Here is a 20847-nt window from a genome sequence, read left to right as displayed (position 1 = left end):
CAACGCGATCCGTTTCCATCCACACGGTCGCTTGTAACTCTCATCGCCTCTCACAAAACTCTCAGAGTCGGAAACGTCGGTGAAGTCATAATCGAAATTCCTATCGAAGAATTTTGCCTCATCCACAAAGAGTTCGGTGTTGATTACCTTTCTTTTGTCCTGGCTGAAGAAAAGCACTGACAACCCCCATGTCAACCATGAGACAGGGCTGAGCCACTGCAGGAGAGAGGTGACGCCCAGGACAGAACCGATGACAAAGCCTTCCACAGTCAAAAGGTTTTCAGGTGTCTTGCCAGGGTTGTTCCTCTGAAACTCGGACAAGGGCCTCACCGTGGCTCCCATTGCCACTGATAGGGCCTCATAGCGTACACCCTCGTCAAGCATGACTGGTCTGAGAACAGTTGTTAAAAGTGAAAGCCTCTCAAACCAGTAAGGCTATGTGTCTGTAGCTGATTGTGGAGCAATCGTTAGCAGCTAACACCTCAAACTTCTCTCAGGCACTCGGCCTGTCTTTGTCTTTGCAAACTAACCGAATGAAAAACCTTGTGGCTGCTACAGAAATACTGTCTCCACCCATATGGTCAGACTTTCAGTTTCATTTTTAGACGTGGTAGAATTAGGGAGAACATACCATTGGACTTGGGCAGGGCAGGGGACTAGGCTTATAAACAGGAAGTCAATAGCAGACTAGCTGGGACATAACTTGACTCGGAATAGAAAGGAAATCCAGCACACTAAATCCGGCACCACAGTTAGGTTGTCTGACTGCAGCAGCCTTCGTCAGGCAGTCATTGCTTGTGTTTCTCCCCCCTACTTTTTATTTTATCTCAGACTTTTATAGCCTACTGGAGCTAGTCTCTCACATTATTTTGTTGGGAGGAGTGACTCTGGACTTCCATTGGCTAGCCCTACAATGTAGAAAACAGTACAAATAAAGCAAAACCCTTGAATGAGTAGGTCTATCTCTCTTGGATGTGCTTGGTAGGGTGTTGTTCCTCTGTGTGATTTATATGTGAGGACATTTTCTCACTGGAATCTGCAGTGTTCCAGAAATATTCAAGAGAAAGTCCTCTAACCTGGTCTCACTCTTTGCCTCTTTCCAAGAAACAACTTCTACCTACTGCAAATGAAAGGGGGGCTGGATATCTGCCGGTATGGATGTGTTGAAAGGGGGGCAGGCTATCTGCCTGTACAGACATGTTGAAAGGGGGGCAGGCTATCTGCCTGTACGGACGTGTTGAAAGGGGGGCAGGCTATCTGCCTGTACAGACGTGTTGAAAGGGGGGCAGGCTATCTGCCTGTACAGACATGTTGAAAGGGGGGCAGGCTATCTGCCTGTACAGACGTGTTGAAAGGGGGGCAGGCTATCTGCCTGTACAGACATGTTGAAAGGGGGGCAGGCTATCTGCCTGTACAGACATGTTGAAAGGGGGGCAGGCTATCTGCCTGTACGGACGTGTTGAAAGGGGGGCAGGCTATCTGCCTGTATGGATGTGTTGAAAGGGGGGCAGGCTATCTGCCTGTACGGACGTGTTGAAAGGGGGGCAGGCTATCTGACCGGTATGGATGTGTTGAAAGGGGGCAGGCTATCTGCCTGTATGGACGTGTTGAAAGGGGGCAGGCAGGCCTGTATGTTGAAAGGGGGCAGGCTATCTGCCTGTATGGACGTGTTGAAAAGGCTATCTGGGACATGTTGAAAGGGGGCAGGCTATCTGCCGGTATGGACATGTTGAAAGGGGGCAGGCTATCTTGAACATGTTGAAAGGGGGCAGGCTATCTGCCATGTTGAAAGGGGGCAGGTATGGACGTGTTGAAAGGGGGCAGGCTATCTGCCTGTATGGACGTGTTGTTGAAATGTTGGGGGGCAGGCTATCTGCCTGTATGGACGTGTTGAAAGGGGGCAGGCTATCTGCCAGACATGTATGGATGTGTTGAAAGGGGGGCAGGCTATCTGCGGACATGTTGAAAGGGGGCAGGATCTGCCTGTACAGACATGTTGAAAGGGGGCAGGCTATCTGTATGGAGGGGGCGTGTTGAAAGGGGGCAGGCTATCTGCCTGTACAGACATGTTGAAAGGGGGGCAGGCTATCTGCCTGTACGGACGTGTTGAAAGGGGGGCAGGCTATCTGCCGGTACAGACATGTTGAAAGGGGGGCAGGCTATCTGCCTGTACGGACGTGTTGAAAGGGGGGCAGGCTATCTGCTATCTGCCGGTACAGTGTTGAAAGGGGGCAGGCTATCTGCCGGTATGGACGTGTTGAAAGGGGGGCAGGCTATCTGCCGGTATGGATGTGTTGAAAGGGGGGCAGGCTATCTGCCTGTATGGACGTGTTGAAAGGGGGGCAGGCTATCTGCCGGTATGGACGTGTTGAAAGGGGGGCAGGCTATCTGCCGGTATGGACGTGTTGAAAGGGGGGCAGGCTATCTGCCTGTATGGATGTGTTGAAAGGGGGGCAGGCTATCTGCCTGTATGGATGTGTTGAAAGGGGGGCAGGCTATCTGCCTGTATGGATGTGTTGAAAGGGGGGCAGGCTATCTGCCAGTATGGATGTGTTGAAAGGGGGGCAGGCTATCTGCCGGTACGGACGTGTTGAAACAGGAGTGAGTTGAGTAACTTTACCTCAAACCCCCAAAACCTTTTAGTTATGATTTATTTGAACCAAATGTGTAACATTCCTTAGAAAATGATGGTCACGTTAACAAAAATGATATAACTTGCTAAATAAAAATACAGCTAGGCCCAAGATACGTGTTGTTTTGAAACCAGCGTCATTTCCTCTTTAGTCCTTGCCGGGGGTCCCTGCTGTTGCCCACAGATTCTGTGGGCTTGGGGTCGGTGCCAGGACCTCCGGAGCCTTGCCCAGTCTGCTGTCCTGTGCTCCCATAGGTTGGATTCCGGGAGAGCGGAGAGCATCCATTGGAAGAGTATGTGAGGGTGGGGACTGAGGGGGTGGAGCTTTGACTGACAGAAGAACTGTTCTGGGACTCAACTTTAGACTGGAGAGAGAGAAGGAGAGGAGGATGAGATGAACCAGAGAGAGAAGGAGAGGAGGGTGAGATGAACAGAGAGAGAAGGAGAGGAGGGTGAGATGAACAGAGAGAGAAGGAGAGGAGGGTGAGATGAACCAGAGAGAGAAGGAGAGGAGGGTGAGATGAACCAGAGAGAGAAGGAGAGGAGGGTGAGATGAACCAGAGAGGAGGGTGAGATGAACCAGAGAGAGAAGGAGAGGAGGGTGAGATGAACCAGAGAGAGAAGGAGAGGAGGGTGAGATGAACCAGAGAGAGAAGGAGAGGAGGGTGAGATGAACCAGAGAGAGAAGGAGAGGAGGGTGAGATGAACAGAGAGAGAAGGAGAGGAGGGTGAGATGAACAGAGAGAAAGGAAGAGGTGATGGGGAGGAGGGGAGATGTAGAAAATAACATGACAAATAAAATGTATAGATCATTCTGGTGTGTGTACTCACCGGCCTGTTGGCCTGGGCCAGTATCTCTGGGTTTGGTTCACTAAAGTTTGGCACCTCAGAGAAGACCATGCAAAAACTACAATACAACACAGATCAGTACCTTAACTAAATATACAACACATTAACATCCAAGTCAACAGTTTGTGTGTCTTACTCTCCTATCTTCTGCAGGTCTCCTCCTCTGCCTGTGTAGAGTGTCAGACAGCCCTTCCACAGGGATGCATAGCTGATGAGAGAGAAACAGACAGACCACAGAGAGAAACAGACAGACCACAGAGAGAAACAGACAGACCACAGGGATGCATAGCTGATGAGAGAGAAACAGACAGACCACAGAGAGAAACAGACAGACCACAGGGACATAGCTGATGAGAGAGAGAAACAGACAGACCACAGAGAGAGAAACAGACAGACCACAGGGATGCATAGCTGATGAGAGAGAAACAGACAGACCACAGAGAGAAACAGACAGACCACAGAGAGAAACAGACAGACCACAGGGATGCATAGCTGATGAGAGAGAAACAGACAGACCACAGAGAGAAACAGACAGACCACAGGGATGCATAGCTGATGAGAGAGAAACAGACAGACCACAGAGAGAAACAGACAGACCACAGGGATGCATAGCTGATGAGAGAGAAACAGACAGACCACAGAGAGAAACAGACAGACCACAGAGAGACACTGAGCTGCACTTCCTAACCACCTTTTCAAACGTATGACCATATTAGAGACACATATTTCCCTCAGATTACACAGACCCACAAAGAACTCGAAAACATATCCAACTTTGATAAAGTCCCATATCTATTTGGTGAAATACCACAGTGTGCAATTACAACAGCAAGATCCCTGTTGCCACAAGAAAAGGTCAAGCAGTGAAGAACAAACACCGTTGTAAATACAACTCATATTTATGCTTATTTATTTTCCCTTTTTTACGTTAACTATTTGCACATCATTACAACAATGTATAATGACATAATTGTCAGAGACAGAACTAGATAGATAGATAGATAGATAGATAGATAGATAGATAGATAGATAGATAGATAGATAGATACCCTCGTGAGAGGCGGAGGATGTCTCCTGGCTGGATGAGTCCACCCACCTCGTCCCACACAGACAGGGTGATGCACCCACTTTTATCAGCCACCTGACAGGAGAGGGAGGGAGAAAGGGGAGGTAGGAGAGGGAGGGAGAAAGGGGAGGTAGGAGAGGGAGGGAGAAAGGGGAGGTAGGAGAGGGAGGGAGAAAGGGGAGGTAGGAGAGGGAGGGAGAAAGGGGAGGTAGGAGAGGGAGGGAGAAAGGGGAGGTAGGAGAGGGAGGGAGAAAGGGGAGGTAGGAGAGGGAGGGAGAAAGGGGAGGTAGGAGAGGGAGGGAGAAAGGGGAGGTAGGAGAGGGAGGGAGAAAGGGGAGGGGAGAGGGAGGGAGAAAGGGAGGGAGAAAGGGAGGGAGGTAGGAGAGGGAGGGAGAAAGGGGAGGTAGGAGAGGGAGGGAGAAAGGGGAGGTAGGAGAGGGAGGGAGAAAGGGGGGAGGTAGGAGAGGGAGGGAGAAAGGGGAGGTAGGAGAGGGAGGGAGAAAGGGGAGGTAGGAGAGGGAGGGAGAAAGGGGAGGTAGGAAGAGGGAGGGAGAAAGGGGGAGGTAGGAGAGGGAGGGAGAAAGGGGAGGTAGGAGAGGGAGGGAGAAAGGGAGGTAGGAGAGGGAGAGGGAGGGAGAAAGGGGAGGTAGGAGAGGGAGGGAGAAAGGGGAGGTAGGAGAGGGAGGGAGAAAGGGGAGGTAGGAGAGGGAGGGAGAAAGGGGAGGTAGGAGAGGGAGGGAGAAAGGGGAGGAGAGGGAGGGAGAAAGGGGAGGTAGGAGAGGGAGGGAGAAAGGGGAGGTAGGAGAGGGAGGGAGAAAGGGGAGGTAGGAGAGGGAGAAAGGGGAGGTAGGAGAGGGAGGGAGAAAGGGGAGGTAGGAGAGGGAGGGAGAAAGGGGAGGTAGGAGAGGGAGGGAGAAAGGGGGAGGTAGGAGAGGGAGGGAGAAAGGGGAGGTGGAGAGGGAGGGAGAAGGGGGGAGGTAGGAGAGGGAGGGAGAAAGGGGAGGTAGGAGAGGGAGGGAGAAGGGGAGGTAGGAGAGGGAGGGAGAAAGGGGAGGTAGGAGAGGGAGGGAGAAAGGGGAGGTAGGAGAGGGGGAGGGAGAAAGGGGGGAGGTAGGAGAGGGAGGGAGAAAGGGGAGGTAGGAGAGGGAGGGAGAAAGGGGAGGTAGGAGAGGGAGGGAGAAAGGGGAGGTAGGAGAGGGAGGGAGAAAGGGGAGGTAGGAGAGGGAGGGAGAAAGGGGAGGTAGGGAGAGGGAGGGAGAAAGGGGGGAGGTAGGAGAGGGAGGGAGAAAGGGGAGGTAGGGAGAGGGAGGGAGAAAGGGGGGAGGTAGGAGAGGGAGGGAGAAAGGGGGGAGGTAGGAGAGGGAGGGAGAAAGGGGAGGTAGGAGAGGGAGGGAGAAAGGGGAGGTAGGAGAGGGAGGGAGAAAGGGGAGGTAGGAGAGGGAGGGAGAAAGGGGAGGTAGGAGGGAGGGGAGGGAGGAGGAAGGGAGGGGGAGGTAGGAGAGGGAGGGAGAAAGGGGAGGTAGGAGAGGGAGGGAGAAAGGGGAGGTAGGAGAGGGAGGAGAGGGGAGGTAGGAAGGGAGGGGGGGGAGGTAGGAGAGGGAGGGAGAAAGGGGAGGTAGGAGAGGGAGGGAGAAAGGGGAGGTAGGAGAGGGAGGGAGAAAGGGGAGGTAGGAGAGGGAGGGAGAAAGGGGAGGTAGGAGAGGGAGGGAGAAAGGGGAGGTAGGAGAGGGAGGGAGAAAGGGGAGGTAGGAGAGGGAGGGAGAAAGGGGAGGTAGGAGAGGGAGGGAGAAAGGGGAGGTAGGAGAGGGAGGGAGAAAGGGGAGGTAGGAGAGGGAGGGAGAAAGGGGAGGGAGGAGAGGGAGGGGAGAGGGAGGGAGGGGAGGTAGGAGAGGGAGGGAGAAAGGGGGGAGGTAGGAGAGGGAGGGAGAAAGGGGAGGTAGGAGAGGGAGGGAGAAAGGGGAGGTAGGAGAGGGAGGGAGAAAGGGGAGGTGGAAGAGGGAGGGAGAAAGGGGAGGGAGGGAGAAAGGGGAGGTGGGAGAGGGAGGGAGAAAGGGGAGGTAGGAGAGGGAGGGAGAAAGGGGAGGTAGGAGAGGGAGGGAGAAAGGGGAGGTAGGAGAGGGAGGGAGAAAGGGGAGGTAGGAGAGGGAGGGAGAAAGGGGAGGTAGGAGAGGGAGGGAGAAAGGGGAGGTAGGAGAGGGAGGGAGAAAGGGGAGGTGGGAGAGGGAGGGAGAAAGGGGAGGTAGGAGAGGGAGGGAGAAAGGGGAGGTAGGAGAGGGAGGGAGAAAGGGGAGGTAGGAGAGGGAGGGAGAAAGGGGAGGTAGGAGAGGGAGGGAGAAAGGGGAGGAGGAGAGGGAGGGAGAAAGGGAGGTAGGAGAGGGAGGGAGAAAGGGGAGGTAGGAGAGGGAGGGAGAAAGGGGAGGTAGGAGAGGGAGGGAGAAAGGGGAGGTAGGAGAGGGAGGGAGAAAGGGGAGGTAGGAGAGGGAGGGAGAAAGGGGAGGTAGGAGAGGGAGGGAGAAAGGGGAGGTGGAAGAGGGAGGGAGAAAGGAGAGGTAGGAGAGGGAGGGAGAAAGGGGAGGTAGGAGAGGGAGGGAGAAAGGGGAGGTAGGAGAGGGAGGGAGAAAGGGGAGGTAGGAGAGGGAGGGAGAAAGGGGAGGTAGGAGAGGGAGGGAGAAAGGGGAGGTAGGAGAGGGAGGGAGAAAGGGGAGGTAGGAGAGGGAGGGAGAAAGGGGAGGTAGGAGAGGGAGGGAGAAGGGGAGGGGGGAGGTAGGAAGAGGGAGGGAGAAAGGGGAGGTGGAAGAGGGAGGGAGAAAGGGGGAGGGAGGGAGAAAGGGGGGAGGGAGAAAGGGGAGGTGGGAAGAGGGAGGGAGAAAGGGGAGGGGAGAGGGAGGGGGAGGTAGGAGAGGGAGGGAGAAAGGGGAGGTGGAAGAGGGAGGGAGAAAGGGGGAGGTAGGAGAGGGAGGGAGAAAGGGGAGGAGGGAGAGGGAGGGAGGGGGAGGTAGGAGAGGGAGGGAGAAAGGGGAGGTAGGAGAGGGAGGGAGAAAGGGGAGGTAGGAGAGGGAGGGAGAAAGGGGAGGTAGGAGAGGGAGGGAGAAAGGGGAGGTAGGAGAGGGAGGGAGAAAGGGGGAGGTAGGAGAGGGAGGGAGAAAGGGGAGGTAGGAGAGGGAGGGAGAAAGGGGAGGTAGGAGAGGGAGGGAGAAAGGGGAGGTAGGAGAGGGAGGGAGAAAGGGGAGGTAGGAGAGGGAGGGAGAAAGGGGAGGTAGGAGAGGGAGGGAGAAAGGGGAGGTAGGAGAGGGAGGGAGAAAGGGGGAGGTAGGAGAGGGAGGGAGAAAGGGGAGGTAGGAGAGGGAGGGAGAAAGGGGGAGGTAGGAGAGGGAGGGAGAAAGGGGAGGTAGGAGAGGGAGGGAGAAAGGGAGGTAGGAAGGGGAGGGAGAAAGGAGAGGTAGGAGAGGGAGGGAGAAAGGGGAGGTAGGAGAGGGAGGGAGAAAGGGGAGGTAGGAGAGGGAGGGAGAAAGGGGAGGTAGGAGAGGGAGGGAGAAAGGGGGAGGTAGGAGAGGGAGGGAGAAAGGGGAGGTAGGAGAGGGAGGGAGAAAGGGGAGGTAGGAGAGGGAGGGAGAAAGGGGAGGTAGGAGAGGGAGGGAGAAAGGGGAGGTAGGAGAGGGAGGGAGAAAGGGGGGAGGAGGGAGGGAGAGGGAGGGAGAAAGGGGAGGTAGGAGAGGGAGGGAGAAAGGGGAGGTAGGAGAGGGAGGGAGAAAGGGGAGGTAGGAGAGGGAGGGAGAAAGGGGAGGTAGGGAGAGGGAGGGAGAAAGGGGAGGTAGGAGAGGGAGGGAGAAGGGGGAGGTAGGAGAGGGAGGGAGAAAGGGGAGGTAGGAGAGGGAGGGAGAAAGGGGAGGTAGGAGAGGGAGGGAGAAAGGGGGAGGTAGGAGAGGGAGGGAGAGGGGAGAAGAGGGAGGGAGGTAGGAGAGGGAGGGAGAAAGGGGAGGTAGGAGAGGGAGGGAGAAAGGGGAGGTAGGAGAGGGAGGGAGAAAGGGGAGGTAGGAGAGGGAGGGAGAAAGGGGAGGTAGGAGAGGGAGGGAGAAAGGGGAGGTAGGAGAGGGAGGGAGAAAGGGGGAGGTAGGAGAGGGAGGGAGAAAGGGGAGGTAGGAGAGGGAGGGAGAAAGGGGAGGTAGGAGAGGGAGGGAGAAAGGGGAGGTAGGAGAGGGAGGGAGAAAGGGGAGGTAGGAGAGGGAGGGAGAAAGGGGAGGTAGGAGAGGGAGGGAGAAAGGGGAGGTAGGAGAGGGAGGGAGAAAGGGGAGGTAGGAGAGGGAGGGAGAAAGGGGAGGTAGGAGAGGGAGGGAGAAAGGGGGGAGGTAGGAGAGGGAGGGAGAAAGGGGAGGTAGGAGAGGGAGGGAGAAAGGGGAGGTAGGAGAGGGAGGGAGAAAGGGGGAGGTAGGAGAGGGGGAGGGAGAAAGGGGAGGTAGGAGAGGGAGGGAGAAAGGGGAGGTAGGAGAGGGAGGGAGAAAGGGGAGGTAGGAGAGGGAGGGAGAAAGGGGAGGTAGGAGAGGGAGGGAGAAAGGGGAGGGAGAAGAGGGAGGGAGAAAGGGGAGGTAGGAGAGGGAGGGAGAAAGGGGAGGTGGAGAGGGAGGGAGAAAGGGGAGGTAGGAGAGGGAGGGAGAAAGGGGAGGTAGGAGAGGGAGGGAGAAAGGGGAGGTAGGAGAGGGAGGGAGAAAGGGGAGGTAGGAGAGGGAGGGAGAAAGGGGAGGTAGGAGAGGGAGGGAGAAAGGGGAGGTAGGGAGGAGGGAGGAGGGAGAAAGGGAGGAGTGGAGAGGGAGGGGAGGGAGAAAGGGGAGGTAGGAGAGGGAGGGAGAAAGGGGAGGTAGGAGAGGGGAGGGAGAAAGGGGGGAGGTAGGAGAGGGAGGGAGAAAGGGGAGGTAGGAGAGGGAGGGAGAAAGGGGAGGTAGGAGAGGGAGGGAGAAAGGGGAGGTAGGAGAGGGAGGGAGAAAGGGGAGGTAGGAGAGGGAGGGAGAAAGGGGAGTAGGAGAGAGGGAGGGAGAAAGGGGAGGTAGGAGAGGGAGGGGAAAGGGGGAGGTAGGGGAGGGGAGGGAGAGGGAGGGAGGTAGGAGAGGGGAGGGAGAAAGGGGAGGGAGGGAGAGGGAGGGAGAAAGGGGAGGTAGGAGAGGGAGGGAGAAAGGGGAGGTAGGAGAGGGAGGGAGAAGGGGGGAGGTAGGAGAGGGAGGGGGAGAAGAGGGGGGAGGTAGGAGAGGGAGGGAGAAAGGGGAGGTAGGAGAGGGAGGGAGGAAAGGGGAGGTAGGAGAGGGAGGGAGAAAGGGGAGGTAGGAGAGGGAGGGAGAAAGGGGAGGTAGGAGAGGGAGGGAGAAAGGGGAGGTAGGAGAGGGAGGGAGAAAGGGGAGGTAGGAGAGGGAGGGAGAAAGGGGAGGTAGGAGAGGGAGGGAGAAAGGGGGAGGTAGGAGAGGGAGGGAGAAAGGGGAGGTAGGAGAGGGAGGGAGAAAGGGGAGGTAGGAGAGGGAGGGAGAAAGGGGAGGTAGGAGAGGGAGGGAGAAAGGGGAGGTAGGAGAGGGAGGGAGAAAGGGGAGGGAGGAGAGGGAGGGAGAAAGGGGAGGTAGGAGAGGGAGGGAGAAAGGGGAGGTAGGAGAGGGAGGGAGAAAGGGGAGGTAGGAGAGGGAGGGAGAAAGGGGAGGTAGGAGAGGGAGGGAGAAAGGGGAGGTAGGAGAGGGAGGGAGAAAGGGGAGGTAGGAGAGGGAGGGAGAAAGGGGAGGTAGGAGAGGGAGGGAGAAAGGGGAGGTAGGAGAGGGAGGGAGAAAGGGGAGGTAGGAGAGGGAGGTAGGAGAGGGAGGGAGAAAGGGGAGGTAGGAGAGGGAGGGAGAAAGGGGAGGTAGGAGAGGGAGGGAGAAAGGGGAGGTAGGAGAGGGAGGGAGAAAGGGGAGGTAGGAGAGGGAGGGAGAAAGGGGAGGTAGGAGAGGGAGGGAGGTAGGAGAGGGAGGGAGAAAGGGGAGGTAGGAGGGAGGGAGGGAGAAAGGGGAGGTAGGAGAGGGAGGGAGAAAGGGGAGGTAGGAGAGGGAGGGAGAAAGGGGAGGTAGGAGAGGGGAGGGAGAAAGGGGAGGTAGGAGAGGGAGGGAGAAAGGGGAGGTAGGAGAGGGAGGGAGAAAGGGGGGAGGGAGGGGAGGGGAGGGAGGTAGGAGAGGGAGGGAGAAAGGGGAGGTAGGAGAGGGAGGGAGAAAGGGGAGGTAGGAGAGGGAGGGAGGGGGAGGAGGAGAGGGAGGGAGAAAGGGGAGGTAGGAGAGGGAGGGAGAAAGGGGAGGTAGGAGAGGGAGGGAGGGAGGGGGGAGGGGGGAGGAGAGGGAGGGAGAAAGGGGAGGTAGGAGAGGGAGGGAGAAAGGGGAGGTAGGAGAGGGAGGGAGAAAGGGGAGGTAGGAGAGGGAGGGAGAAAGGGGAGGTAGGAGAGGGAGGGAGAAAGGGGAGGTAGGAGAGGGAGGGAGAAAGGGGAGGTAGGAGAGGGAGGGAGAAAGGGGGGGGAGGGAGAAAGAGGGAGGGAGAAAGGGGAGGTAGGAGAGGGAGGGAGAAAGGGGAGGTGGAAGAGGGAGGGAGAAAGGGGAGGTAGGAGAGGGAGGGAGAAAGGGGAGGTAGGAGAGGGAGGGAGAAAGGGGGAGGTAGGAGAGGGAGGGAGAAAGGGGGGAGGTAGGAGAGGGAGGGAGAAAGGGGAGGTAGGAGAGGGAGGGAGAAAGGGGGAGGTAGGAGAGGGAGGGAGAAAGGGGAGGTAGGAGAGGGAGGGAGAAAGGGGAGGTAGGAGAGGGAGGGAGAAGGGGAGGTAGGGGAGGAGGGAGAGGGAGGGAGAAAGAAAGGGGAGGTAGGAGAGGGAGGGAGAAAGGGGAGGTAGGGAGAGGGAGGGAGAAGGGAGGGGGGAGGTAGGAGAGGGAGGGAGAAAGGGGAGGTAGGAGAGGGAGGGAGAAAGGGGAGGTAGGAGAGGGAGGGAGAAAGGGGAGGTAGGAGAGGGAGGGAGAAAGGGGAGGGTAGGGGAGGGGAGGGAGGGAGAAAGGGGAGGTAGGGAGGAGGAGAAAGGGGGGAGGGAGGGAGGGAGAAAGGGGAGGTAGGAGAGGGAGGGAGAAAGGGGAGGTAGGAGAGGGAGGGAGAAAGGGGGGGAGGGAGAGGGAGGGAGAAAGGGGAGGTAGGAGAGGGAGGGAGAAAGGGGAGGTAGGAGAGGGAGGGAGAGGGAGGGGAGAAAGGGGAGGTAGGAGAGGGAGGGAGAAAGGGGAGGTAGGAGAGGGAGGGAGAAAGGGGAGGTAGGAGAGGGAGGGAGAAAGGGGAGGTAGGAGAGGGAGGGAGAAAGGGGAGGTAGGAGAGGGAGGGAGAAAGGGGAGGTAGGAGAGGGAGGGAGAAAGGGGGAGGTAGGAGAGGGAGGGAGAAAGGGGAGGTAGGAGAGGGAGGGAGAAAGGGGAGGTAGGAGAGGGAGGGAGAAAGGGGAGGTAGGAGAGGGAGGGAGAAAGGGGGAGGTAGGAGAGGGAGGGAGAAAGGGGAGGTAGGAGAGGGAGGGAGAAAGGGGAGGTAGGAGAGGGAGGGAGAAAGGGGGAGGTAGGAGAGGGAGGGAGAAAGGGAGGGGAGAGGGAGGGAGAAAGGGGAGGTAGGAGAGGGAGGGAGAAAGGGGAGGTAGGAGAGGGAGGGAGAAGGGGAGGGGAGGGAGGAGAGGGAGGGAGAAAGGGGGGAGGTAGGAGAGGGAGGGAGAAGGAGGGGAGGTAGGAGAGGGAGGGAGAAAGGGGAGGGGGAGGAGGGAGGGAGAAAGGGAGGGGAGAGGGAGGGAGGGGAGGTAGGAGAGGGAGGGAGAAAGGGGAGGTAGGAGAGGGAGGGAGAAAGGGGAGGTAGGAGAGGGAGGGAGGGGGAGGTAGGAGAGGGAGGGAGAAAGGGGAGGTAGGAGAGGGAGGGAGGGAGGTAGGAGGGGAGGAGAAGGGGGAGGTAGGAGAGGGAGGGAGAAAGGGGAGGTAGGAGAGGGAGGGAGAAAGGGGAGGTAGGAGAGGGAGGGAGAAAGGGGAGGGAGAGGGAGGAGAAAGGGGGAGGAGGAGAGGGAGGGAGAAAGGGGAGGTAGGAGAGGGAGGGAGAAAGGGGAGGTAGGAGAGGGAGGGAGAAAGGGGAGGTAGGAGAGGGAGGGAGAAAGGGGAGGTAGGAGAGGGAGGGAGAAAGGGGAGGTAGGGAGAGGGAGGGAGAAAGGGAGGTAGGAGAGGGAGGGAGAAAGGGGAGGTAGGAGAGGGAGGGAGAAAGGGGAGGTAGGAGAGGGAGGGAGAAAGGGGAGGTAGGAGAGGGAGGGAGAAAGGGGAGGTAGGGAGGGAGGGAGAAAGGGGAGGGAGAGGGAGGGAGAAAGGGGAGGTAGGAGAGGGAGGGAGAAAGGGGGAGGTAGGGAGAGGGAGGGAGAAAGGGGAGGTAGGAGAGGGAGGGAGAAAGGGGAGGGGAAGGGGAGGGAGGGAGAAAGGGGAGGTAGGAGAGGGAGGGAGAAAGGGGAGGTAGGAGAGGGAGGGAGGGAGGTAGGAGAGGGAGGGAGAAAGGGAGGTAGGAGAGGGAGGGAGAAAGGGGAGGTAGGAGAGGGAGGGAGAAAGGGGAGGTAGGAGAGGGAGGGAGAAAGGGGAGGTAGGAGAGGGAGGGAGAAAGGGGAGGTAGGAGAGGGAGGGAGGTAGGAGAGGGAGGGAGAAAGGGGAGGTGGGAGAGGGAGGGAGAAAGGGGAGGTAGAAGAGGGAGGGAGAAAGGGGAGGAGGAGAGGGAGGGAGAAAGGGGAGGTAGGAGAGGGAGGGAGAAAGGGGAGGTAGGGAGGGAGGGGAGGGGGAGGTAGAGAGGGAGGGAGAAAGGGGAGGTAGGAGAGGGAGGGAGAAAGGGGGGAGGTAGGGAGAGGGAGGGAGAAAGGGGGAGGTAGGAGAGGGAGGGAGAAAGGGGAGGTAGGAGAGGGAGGGAGAAAGGGGGGAGGTAGGGAGAGGGAGGGAGAAAGGGGAGGTAGGAGAGGGAGGGAGAAAGGGGAGGTAGGAGAGGGAGGGAGAAAGGGGAGGTAGGAGAGGGAGGGAGAAAGGGGAGGTAGGAGAGGGAGGGAGAAAGGGGAGGTAGGAGAGGGAGGGAGAAAGGGGAGGTAGGAGAGGGAGGGAGGTAGGAGAGGGAGGGAGAAAGGGGAGGTGGAAGAGACAATTATCCCACTTGACAGGAGACAGAAGGTTTACATGAAGGAGAGCAGAAAGAGTCAGGATGAGAATGAATAAAGATGTGGGGAGATAATGAGGAAATGATCCCCACCTTGCAGGAGCGAACCTCATGCCCATCCTTTGTTTTAGTCACCCTTCCTTCAGGTGGAGGGAAGGAGAGAATGAACAAAGTTTGCATTCATTCATTCATTCATCACCAAATGAAACACTGAATTTTTTAAATAAAACAAACATTTTACTGTCATTCACCACTCACCCATTTCCAACACAATAAAGATTAAATTTAAATTCTTCAATCCCAACCTTATGTCTTTTATCAAGAATTGAGCATCGTTTGGCACAATGGCGAACATATTTGATTAAAGTCACTGAAGCGAAAAAGAGAGACAAGTAGTGATGGTGGAAATCGTTCAAATCAGGTTCAAATTAATTTCCAGCTGTCAAAATTAGGGAGACGAGAACAACACATGGTTATCAAGGGGGCGTGTTACGTTCAGAGCTCATTCCCCCATAATGAAGCATAAATTCTCCATATAGCTTTTTCGAAATCCAACTAAGCAGAAACTGCTTTTGTCGATATTTTTGCCGTATGTTTTCTTTAATACAACTGCAAATACTAAAAGCGAACAATCGTCACGAACAGGATTCGAACCTGTGCGGGGAAACCCCATTGGATTTCGAGTCCAACGCCTTAACCTCTCGGCCACCGTGACTGTGCATATTATTGGCTGTAACAATGGTATAGAAACCTCTTTGCGATAGTGGGATATTTGGTTAGGTATTTTGTTGAGAAGCTAGTTACATTATATAAGTGGTAATGTAAGAGAGTGCTGGTTTCATACAGCATCCTTGCTTTTCATTGTAGCTATGTATTGTAAATAAACTGAAGGTAAGACGTTCTCTTTTCCTGTCCTGCACTGTAGTTTGCCAAATTGCCACATGGTGGCGCCTATACGCTGCCGACGAGATGGTGAGGCCAGGGCCACACAGAAATGCACAAAAACAACCAAATCATAGAACATATCCGGGTTCTATAGCTATCTATGTTCAAACGGTTTATCATGTAATGTTTACAATGTATTGTAAAATATGACAAACATGTGAATAAATATAAATTAAGAACAACAAAAGCAATGAAAAGATAGTCCTTATCAAAACAGCTAAATATTCAATTCATCTGGCCTGTAGGCCTACAAGGTTGTAACATTTTAACCCCGGAAAACAAACGATTTTACAGATACAGCTTTCATAAATACATTATTTTATTTAAATTACAACAATTATGTAATCCTACAAACAACTGTATTAAATTTGCACATAATACTAAGTAAATATTTAAGGGCACAAATATTTTACAAATATTGAGAGTTCGAGCCAAAACCTGATATTTCCTTGGTCTCAAAATAATTCTAACACAAAAAGGAAGGAATGTAAATTCCTACATATTCATTAGGCCTTTTAGAATATAGTGCCTGGTTATATAGGGCATGGTTATATACATATCACAGGAGGCTGCTGAGGGGAAGAATGCTAATATTAATGGCTGGAATGGAGTGAATAGAATGTTATCAAACACATGGTAACCATGGAAATTCCATGTATTCTGTTCCAGCCATCACTATGAGCCAGCCCTCCCAAATGAAGTTGCAACCGGCCACCTGTGATATGTACTGTATATAAGACCTGTGATATGTACTGTATATAAGACCTGTGATATGTACTGTATATAAGACCTGTGATATGTACTGTATATAAGACCTGTGATATGTACTGTATATAAGACCTGTGATATGTACTGTATATAAGACCTGTGATATGTACTGTATATAAGACCTGTGATATGTACTGTATATAAGACCTGTGATATGTACTGTATATATGTACTGTATATAAGACCTGTGATATGTACTGTATATAAGACCTGTGATATGTACTGTATATAAGACCTGTGATATGTACTGTATATAAGACCTGTGATATGTACTGTATATAAGACCTGTGATATGTACTGTATATAAGACCTGTGATATGTACTGTATATAAGACCTGTGTTAGTGACTGTTGAGGGTTGACTTTACAGACTTTGCATAAAAATGGATGAAGACATGAAGAAATTAAATACGTGTGTGTGTGTGTGTGTGTGTGTGTGTGTGTGTGTGTGTGTGTGTGTGTGTGTGTGTGTGTGTGTGTGTGTGTGTGTGTGTGTGTGTGTGTGTGTGTGTGTTATATGATGGGGATCTGGCCCTTCTCGTCCTGTTGCTTCTTTACTTCCTGTTGGTACCTAGAAACACAGAGGGACAGGGTTAACCTCCGACCTTAACAAACCAAAACAAAGGTTCAAACAGACTAATCATAGGTCTCAGAGAGCAAAGACAAGTTGGCAGGCATGCTATCCATAACATTCAGGCAAGGACCCTGACAAATCAATTTAGCCCTCTGTTTTTCAAAGTGTAAACAAATGTAAGATAATGACCATGGTTATAGAGTAACATGTTTTATATGAACTTAAGTAATCTTGCAATATACAACTCTCAGGACCAGTTTGCCAACAAAAAATGTGTCTGAATAAAGTTCCAAACTGGTAGTGACACCATGTCCAAGGACAATGTACTGTCATAAATGAATCTGTTTTTGACCAAACACACTTTGCCCTGCAAAGCAGTACTGTATAATTATTAACAATGTTATTGTCAGACAATGGCATTGATTGACATACACCCCATCAGAATTGTGTTTTTATTTCCCTTTTTTTCTCCTTATAGGGTTTGATTGAATAGGGGCCCACTGCCATGCATGTCAGTTTGCATAGCTCCGTGTGTAACAATGGGGTCTGTCCCACTCACATCCAGATTCTAACAAGTTGGTTTGCTCCTGCCAATCCAAGAAAACCGTTGACAAAAAAGAGACCCCAGTTCTTCGGAATAATGACGAGAGAATATCGGGACCAAATAACACCTGCAAAATAGAGGGGTGACAAGACAGGTAAAGTTGGAGCATCTGAATGTTTTTCAGCTTCAGGAATTTGTTCCTGTTGTATAGTGGATGTAAATGTCAAACGTTGTCCATTACCTGTAGTCATGAGTACTCCAGACTGAGAGAGACTCAGTTTATCAGCTGGCCTTGTCATATCAGCCATGCCAGCCATAACCAGACCCTGTAGAGAGAGAGAGAGAGAGAGGGGGGGGAGAGAGAGAGAGAGAGAGAGAGAGAGAGAGAGAGAGAGAGAGAGAGAGAGAGGGAGAGAGAGAGAGAGAGAGAGAGGGAGAGAGAGAGAGAGAGAGAGGAGAGAGAGAGAGAGAGAGAGAGAGAGAGAGGGAGAGAGAGAGAGAGAGAGAGAGAGAGAGAGAGGGGGAGAGAGAGAGAGAGAGAGAGAGAGAGAGAGAGAGGGAGAGAGAGAGAGAGAGAGAGAGAGAGAGAGAGAGAGAGAGAATATCACACAACCATGCATACTTTTAGCACCATTATAAGTTGTCCAGCACATGAGACACTTGTTAAGGATGTCAACTCTTACCCATTTACACACTGGTGCCCAGAAGAAGACTGTCTTTGGACCTACAAAGGGAAGCATATCAGTGCTTATTTAGAAAGGTTAGAAATGAAAGTTGAGTACAATTACACAAGATTACAATGATTCATGTGAGAGTTAGTTTTGTGTAAACAGTTGGTTGATACCGCAACAAAGAGATCACACTGGGCACACACTGGTTGAATCAACGTTGTTTCCACGTCATTTCAATGAATTTAAGTTGAACCAATGTGGAATAGACGTTGAATTGACATCTAAGTGGCATATGCCAAAGCAGTTAGGCATGAAAAAGTTCCATAAATAGATAAATGTTGTGCAGCATTAAACTGTGAAATCCTTTGACTTGTTGTTGAGGAGTGAAATATAAAGATGAAATAGAGAGATAAAGGGGAACTGAAAGTGAGTGGAATCGGTATCTTCCTATGGTTTTAACAACTGTTATTCTCCTGCTCTCTTCTGGCCAATTGAAAACTTGCCAAGGGCTATCATTTATTGAAGAGTGCTAAACATGGTGGTTGAATGTCACTTAGCTTCACACATATTATCCATTCAGTCTTCCCTTGTCTATTTGTTAGCGAGACTGGTTGTTTTATCAACTATAATAACTTGCTTTTACTTTGCTTTTAATCTTCATTATGATTTTAATCTCATCTCTGTATCATTATGCTCCCAAACTATTTTGATATTAATTAACAATATCCCATGAACCAGGAATTGAGAACCACTGATTGGAACAACCTTCTGTCTACCCCCTCCAAGCCACATGAACACACTGTTATAGTTCACCCCCAACTCCCCAGGGCTGAGAGAAGAGCCCTGTGTACTCCCTCATCAGCATTCAGATAAGCAGCATCAACACTGTTTGTCCTTATTCACCTTGAAGTTCAATTCAGCTACAGACTGACGTCGATGCTACACCAACACTGCTGTAATAAAACTATGTTTGCTGCATTTAAGATAACCTCAAGGTCAAGGTTGCACATGGTTTGCTAGTCTAGGACTGACTAGCACTGACCAAGGGTCCCCCATCCAAAGTCCATGCACTGCTACTGTAGGTTTCAACTCAGGTTTCAACTCAATCTAAGTTTAGAGCACTCATTCATATGCTAAAGAGCACTAGTTCATATGACCGTTTATCTATTTCTGTTGATACAAATGTTTAATGCTCTTGTATGTCAGTAAATGATAGCAGTCACTTTCTCCTTTCTGAAAATGTCTACACCCCTCCCCGCAAAAGTCAATTGCTGTGCCAAATGGTAGATTTTATCCAGAATTAATGGAAGAATCCTTATCAAGAATTATCCATAGGTATACAATGGGTGGCTCTAATCCTGAACGCTGATTGTTTAAAACCGCACTGTTAGCTAAAGTTAGCTAGCTGGCTAGCTAATTCCAGACATAAATGAGAGAACACCTCACTCTGACCATTTTACTCGCACTAGCAGAGCTGGGTATGCTGTTTTCATGTTATCTAGAGTGGTGGTGACTGTAACTGTGATGCTGGCAACAATTTAATTACGCTTTTTTGCCGATGTTTACTGACACCGGCCATATTCAAAGGGTGTTGAGCCTTCGTAAATGCATCAGTTATTCTGCTCACTGGCACACTCAGTGCTCTGATATCGGAGTATGGAGCCAGAGCGAATTTACGAACGCACCCTAAATCTATGATGTTAAAATGCCCATTTACTCTGTTCCATTTGATTGAGCAATCCACTGTCTCATCAGCCCAGGCAGGGAATTTATAAACTTGATCTCTACTGTAAAAATCATCTAGACATTTTCTCACATGTCTTTTAGACTAACATTTCGTTACAGCTGAGATTTGTGTACACCTTGCTGTCTATCTCTCCGATCTCCAGGTGTCCCATAGTAATGAACGTGTAAGGAGTCGGGACAGACAGGCATGCAGCGTTTCTCTGCCAATCGAAATCACGACTGGGTCGCGTCCGTAGATACAGAACTAAAAGACTGAACGACTGGATCGCGTCCACAGATACATAACTAAAAGACTGAACGACTGGGTCGCGTCCATAGATACAGAACTAAAAGACTGAACGACTGGGTCGCGTCCGTAGATACAGAACTAAAAGACTGAACGACTGGGTCGCGTCCATAGATAGAGAACTAAAAGACTGAACGACTGGGTCGCGTCTCTGGCAACCGAACCGACAGAACCAACGACCAGCCGTTTTGGGTAGTAACCCTAGATTTGTGTCGGGACTATATCTTGTGGAATGATGCAATAGTATGAATAAATTAATGAAAATAACATTTAATGAAAATGTGTCAATCTTTATTTGAATATGTTAGTAATCCCTTGATGCCGGTGTTTGGAGTATGTATTGGCACGTTTGCCGGCTCTCGAGGTCTTATTTTTTATTAATTTATTCATACTGTTTCATCCTTCCACAAGATATAATCCCGACACAAATCTGAGGTTGCTACCCAAACCGGCAGCTCGTCCGTTCTATCGGTTCGGTTGCCAGAGACGCTACCCAGTCAATTCAGTCTTTTTGTTCTGTATCTATGGACGCGACCAGTCGTTCGTTGTAAATGTTCGTAAATTCAATCTGGAGTGCCAGAGAGCGTTTATTGTGCGCTCTGGCGGTTCGTAAATTCAGAGCTTTGTCAGATTGCCCGTTTGTAAACTCTGAGCGTTTCGCTCTGGGAGCGTTCAGAGCGCACTGTGGACGCTCTGGCGGAGGAGTGGGGTTGATCCGAGTGTTCTGACTCCACAACGGCTGTCAAGCACCCAAGATAACGAGTTAACGTTGGCTAACTTGCTAGCTACTTCCAGACACAAATGAGAGAACACCTCATACTCGCCCTAGCAGAACTGGTTAGGCTGTTTTCACAAGTAGGCACAGACAGCAGGCGTCATTTACATTATACATATTGACAATATTGACAATGTGTATCAGAGTATACATTATAGTGTCTGTACTGTAAGATGGTGAGAACAGTGGAAGTGATGCAGATCTGTCATGTTGAGGTGAGCCTGATAATAATGATGTCCTTACCTGCTGGATGGTTGTAGAAAGGTCTCAGTTTAGCAGGTAGTTTGAGCTCGATCTTGTTAAGAATCCTGTGGTATGAAGCTCTAACTCCCACTAAAGCCATGTCTGGAGACTAGAGTTTTATTTCCTACTTTTGTTGAACTTGGTACCGACAGTTCAACATAAATAAATAGTATGTGCTGTATTGTAGCTCTAGTACACCCTGTCATTGATTGTCTATAGTAACTAAAATACAGAATAGCCTGTATGAACCATTGGCAGAAAGCAGGCTCATCTACCCGTAGTGCCTAATCTATTATGTAGGAGTGTCACCTGAGGGGCGGTACCGAAATATAAACCCCGCCCCAAACCCACTGCCATTGGTAGAGAGAGTTAGCCCACTCTATGAGCCCACCCCATTTTGCAATTCCTAGAAAACAGGACCACGTTTAGTTGCCAACTGTTGTCTACATGTCAGAGAGGCATGTTTGTTCAATATTACATATTTCTATCTGAACGTTCCAAAACGTTGTTTCGTACTGAATGCACCCCACATGTGATGTGGACTGTACATGGCAAAGACACAATGTAAACGATAAACTGAAGAAGCC

General features: G+C 52.1%; 2 protein-coding genes and 1 non-coding gene across 4 annotated transcripts; all 3 read right to left on the bottom strand.

The window, feature by feature from the left end:
• Positions 1-2769: 2769 nt before the first annotated feature.
• nabp1b (nucleic acid binding protein 1b) lies at positions 2770-15593 on the bottom strand. The gene is made up of 6 exons (XM_064970323.1): positions 13968-15593; positions 13803-13849; positions 4531-4622; positions 3618-3689; positions 3464-3539; positions 2770-2997 (listed from the first exon to the last, which is right to left on the bottom strand). The coding sequence occupies exons 1-6, from the start codon at positions 14062-14064 to the stop codon at positions 2770-2772; spliced, it is 612 nt and encodes a 203-aa protein (XP_064826395.1). The 5' UTR covers positions 14065-15593.
• On the bottom strand, positions 14343-14424 carry trnas-cga (transfer RNA serine (anticodon CGA)). The gene has a single exon. It is a non-coding gene; the product is annotated as a tRNA-Ser (tRNA).
• Positions 15592-20558, bottom strand: LOC135543213 (mitochondrial pyruvate carrier 2-like). 2 transcript variants are annotated; one of them, XM_064970326.1, is made up of 6 exons: positions 20261-20558; positions 17223-17263; positions 16781-16865; positions 16555-16666; positions 15936-15992; positions 15592-15849 (listed from the first exon to the last, which is right to left on the bottom strand). In XM_064970326.1, coding segments are annotated over exons 1-6 (396 nt in total). In that variant the 5' UTR covers positions 20361-20558; the 3' UTR covers positions 15592-15848. The 2 variants fall into 2 exon arrangements, with proteins under 2 accessions (XP_064826398.1, XP_064826397.1); XM_064970325.1 differs by lacking the exon at positions 15592-15849 and having other exon boundaries at positions 15855-15992.
• Between the last annotated feature and the right edge of the window lie 289 nt (positions 20559-20847).

The sequence above is a fragment of the Oncorhynchus masou genome, chromosome 7 (genome assembly GCF_036934945.1).
Source record: "Oncorhynchus masou masou isolate Uvic2021 chromosome 7, UVic_Omas_1.1, whole genome shotgun sequence".
NCBI lineage: Eukaryota > Metazoa > Chordata > Actinopteri > Salmoniformes > Salmonidae > Oncorhynchus > Oncorhynchus masou.
Note: the sequence above shows the minus strand (reverse complement) of the source record. Positions and strands in the feature narration are given on the sequence as shown.

Bases quoted from the DNA above. Each gene is read 5' to 3' on its own strand.
- nabp1b (XM_064970323.1), bottom strand. From the start codon at position 14,064: ATGTTCGCCATTGTGCCAAACGATGCTCAATTCTTGATAAAAGACATA. The intron at 4,623-13,802 runs GTGGGGATCATT...CTCTCCTGTCAG, and splicing joins ATGAGGTTCGCTCCTGCAAG to GTGGCTGATAAAAGTGGGTG. The intron at 2,998-3,463 runs GTGAGTACACAC...CTCTCTCTCCAG, and splicing joins TGGCCCAGGCCAACAGGCCG to TCTAAAGTTGAGTCCCAGAA.
- LOC135543213 (XM_064970326.1), bottom strand. From the start codon at position 20,360: ATGGCTTTAGTGGGAGTTAGAGCTTCATACCACAGGATTCTTAACAAG. The intron at 16,667-16,780 runs GTAATGGACAAC...TCTATTTTGCAG, and splicing joins TGGAGTACTCATGACTACAG to GTGTTATTTGGTCCCGATAT. The intron at 15,993-16,554 runs GTGAGTGGGACA...CTGTGTTTCTAG, and splicing joins CAACTTGTTAGAATCTGGAT to GTACCAACAGGAAGTAAAGA.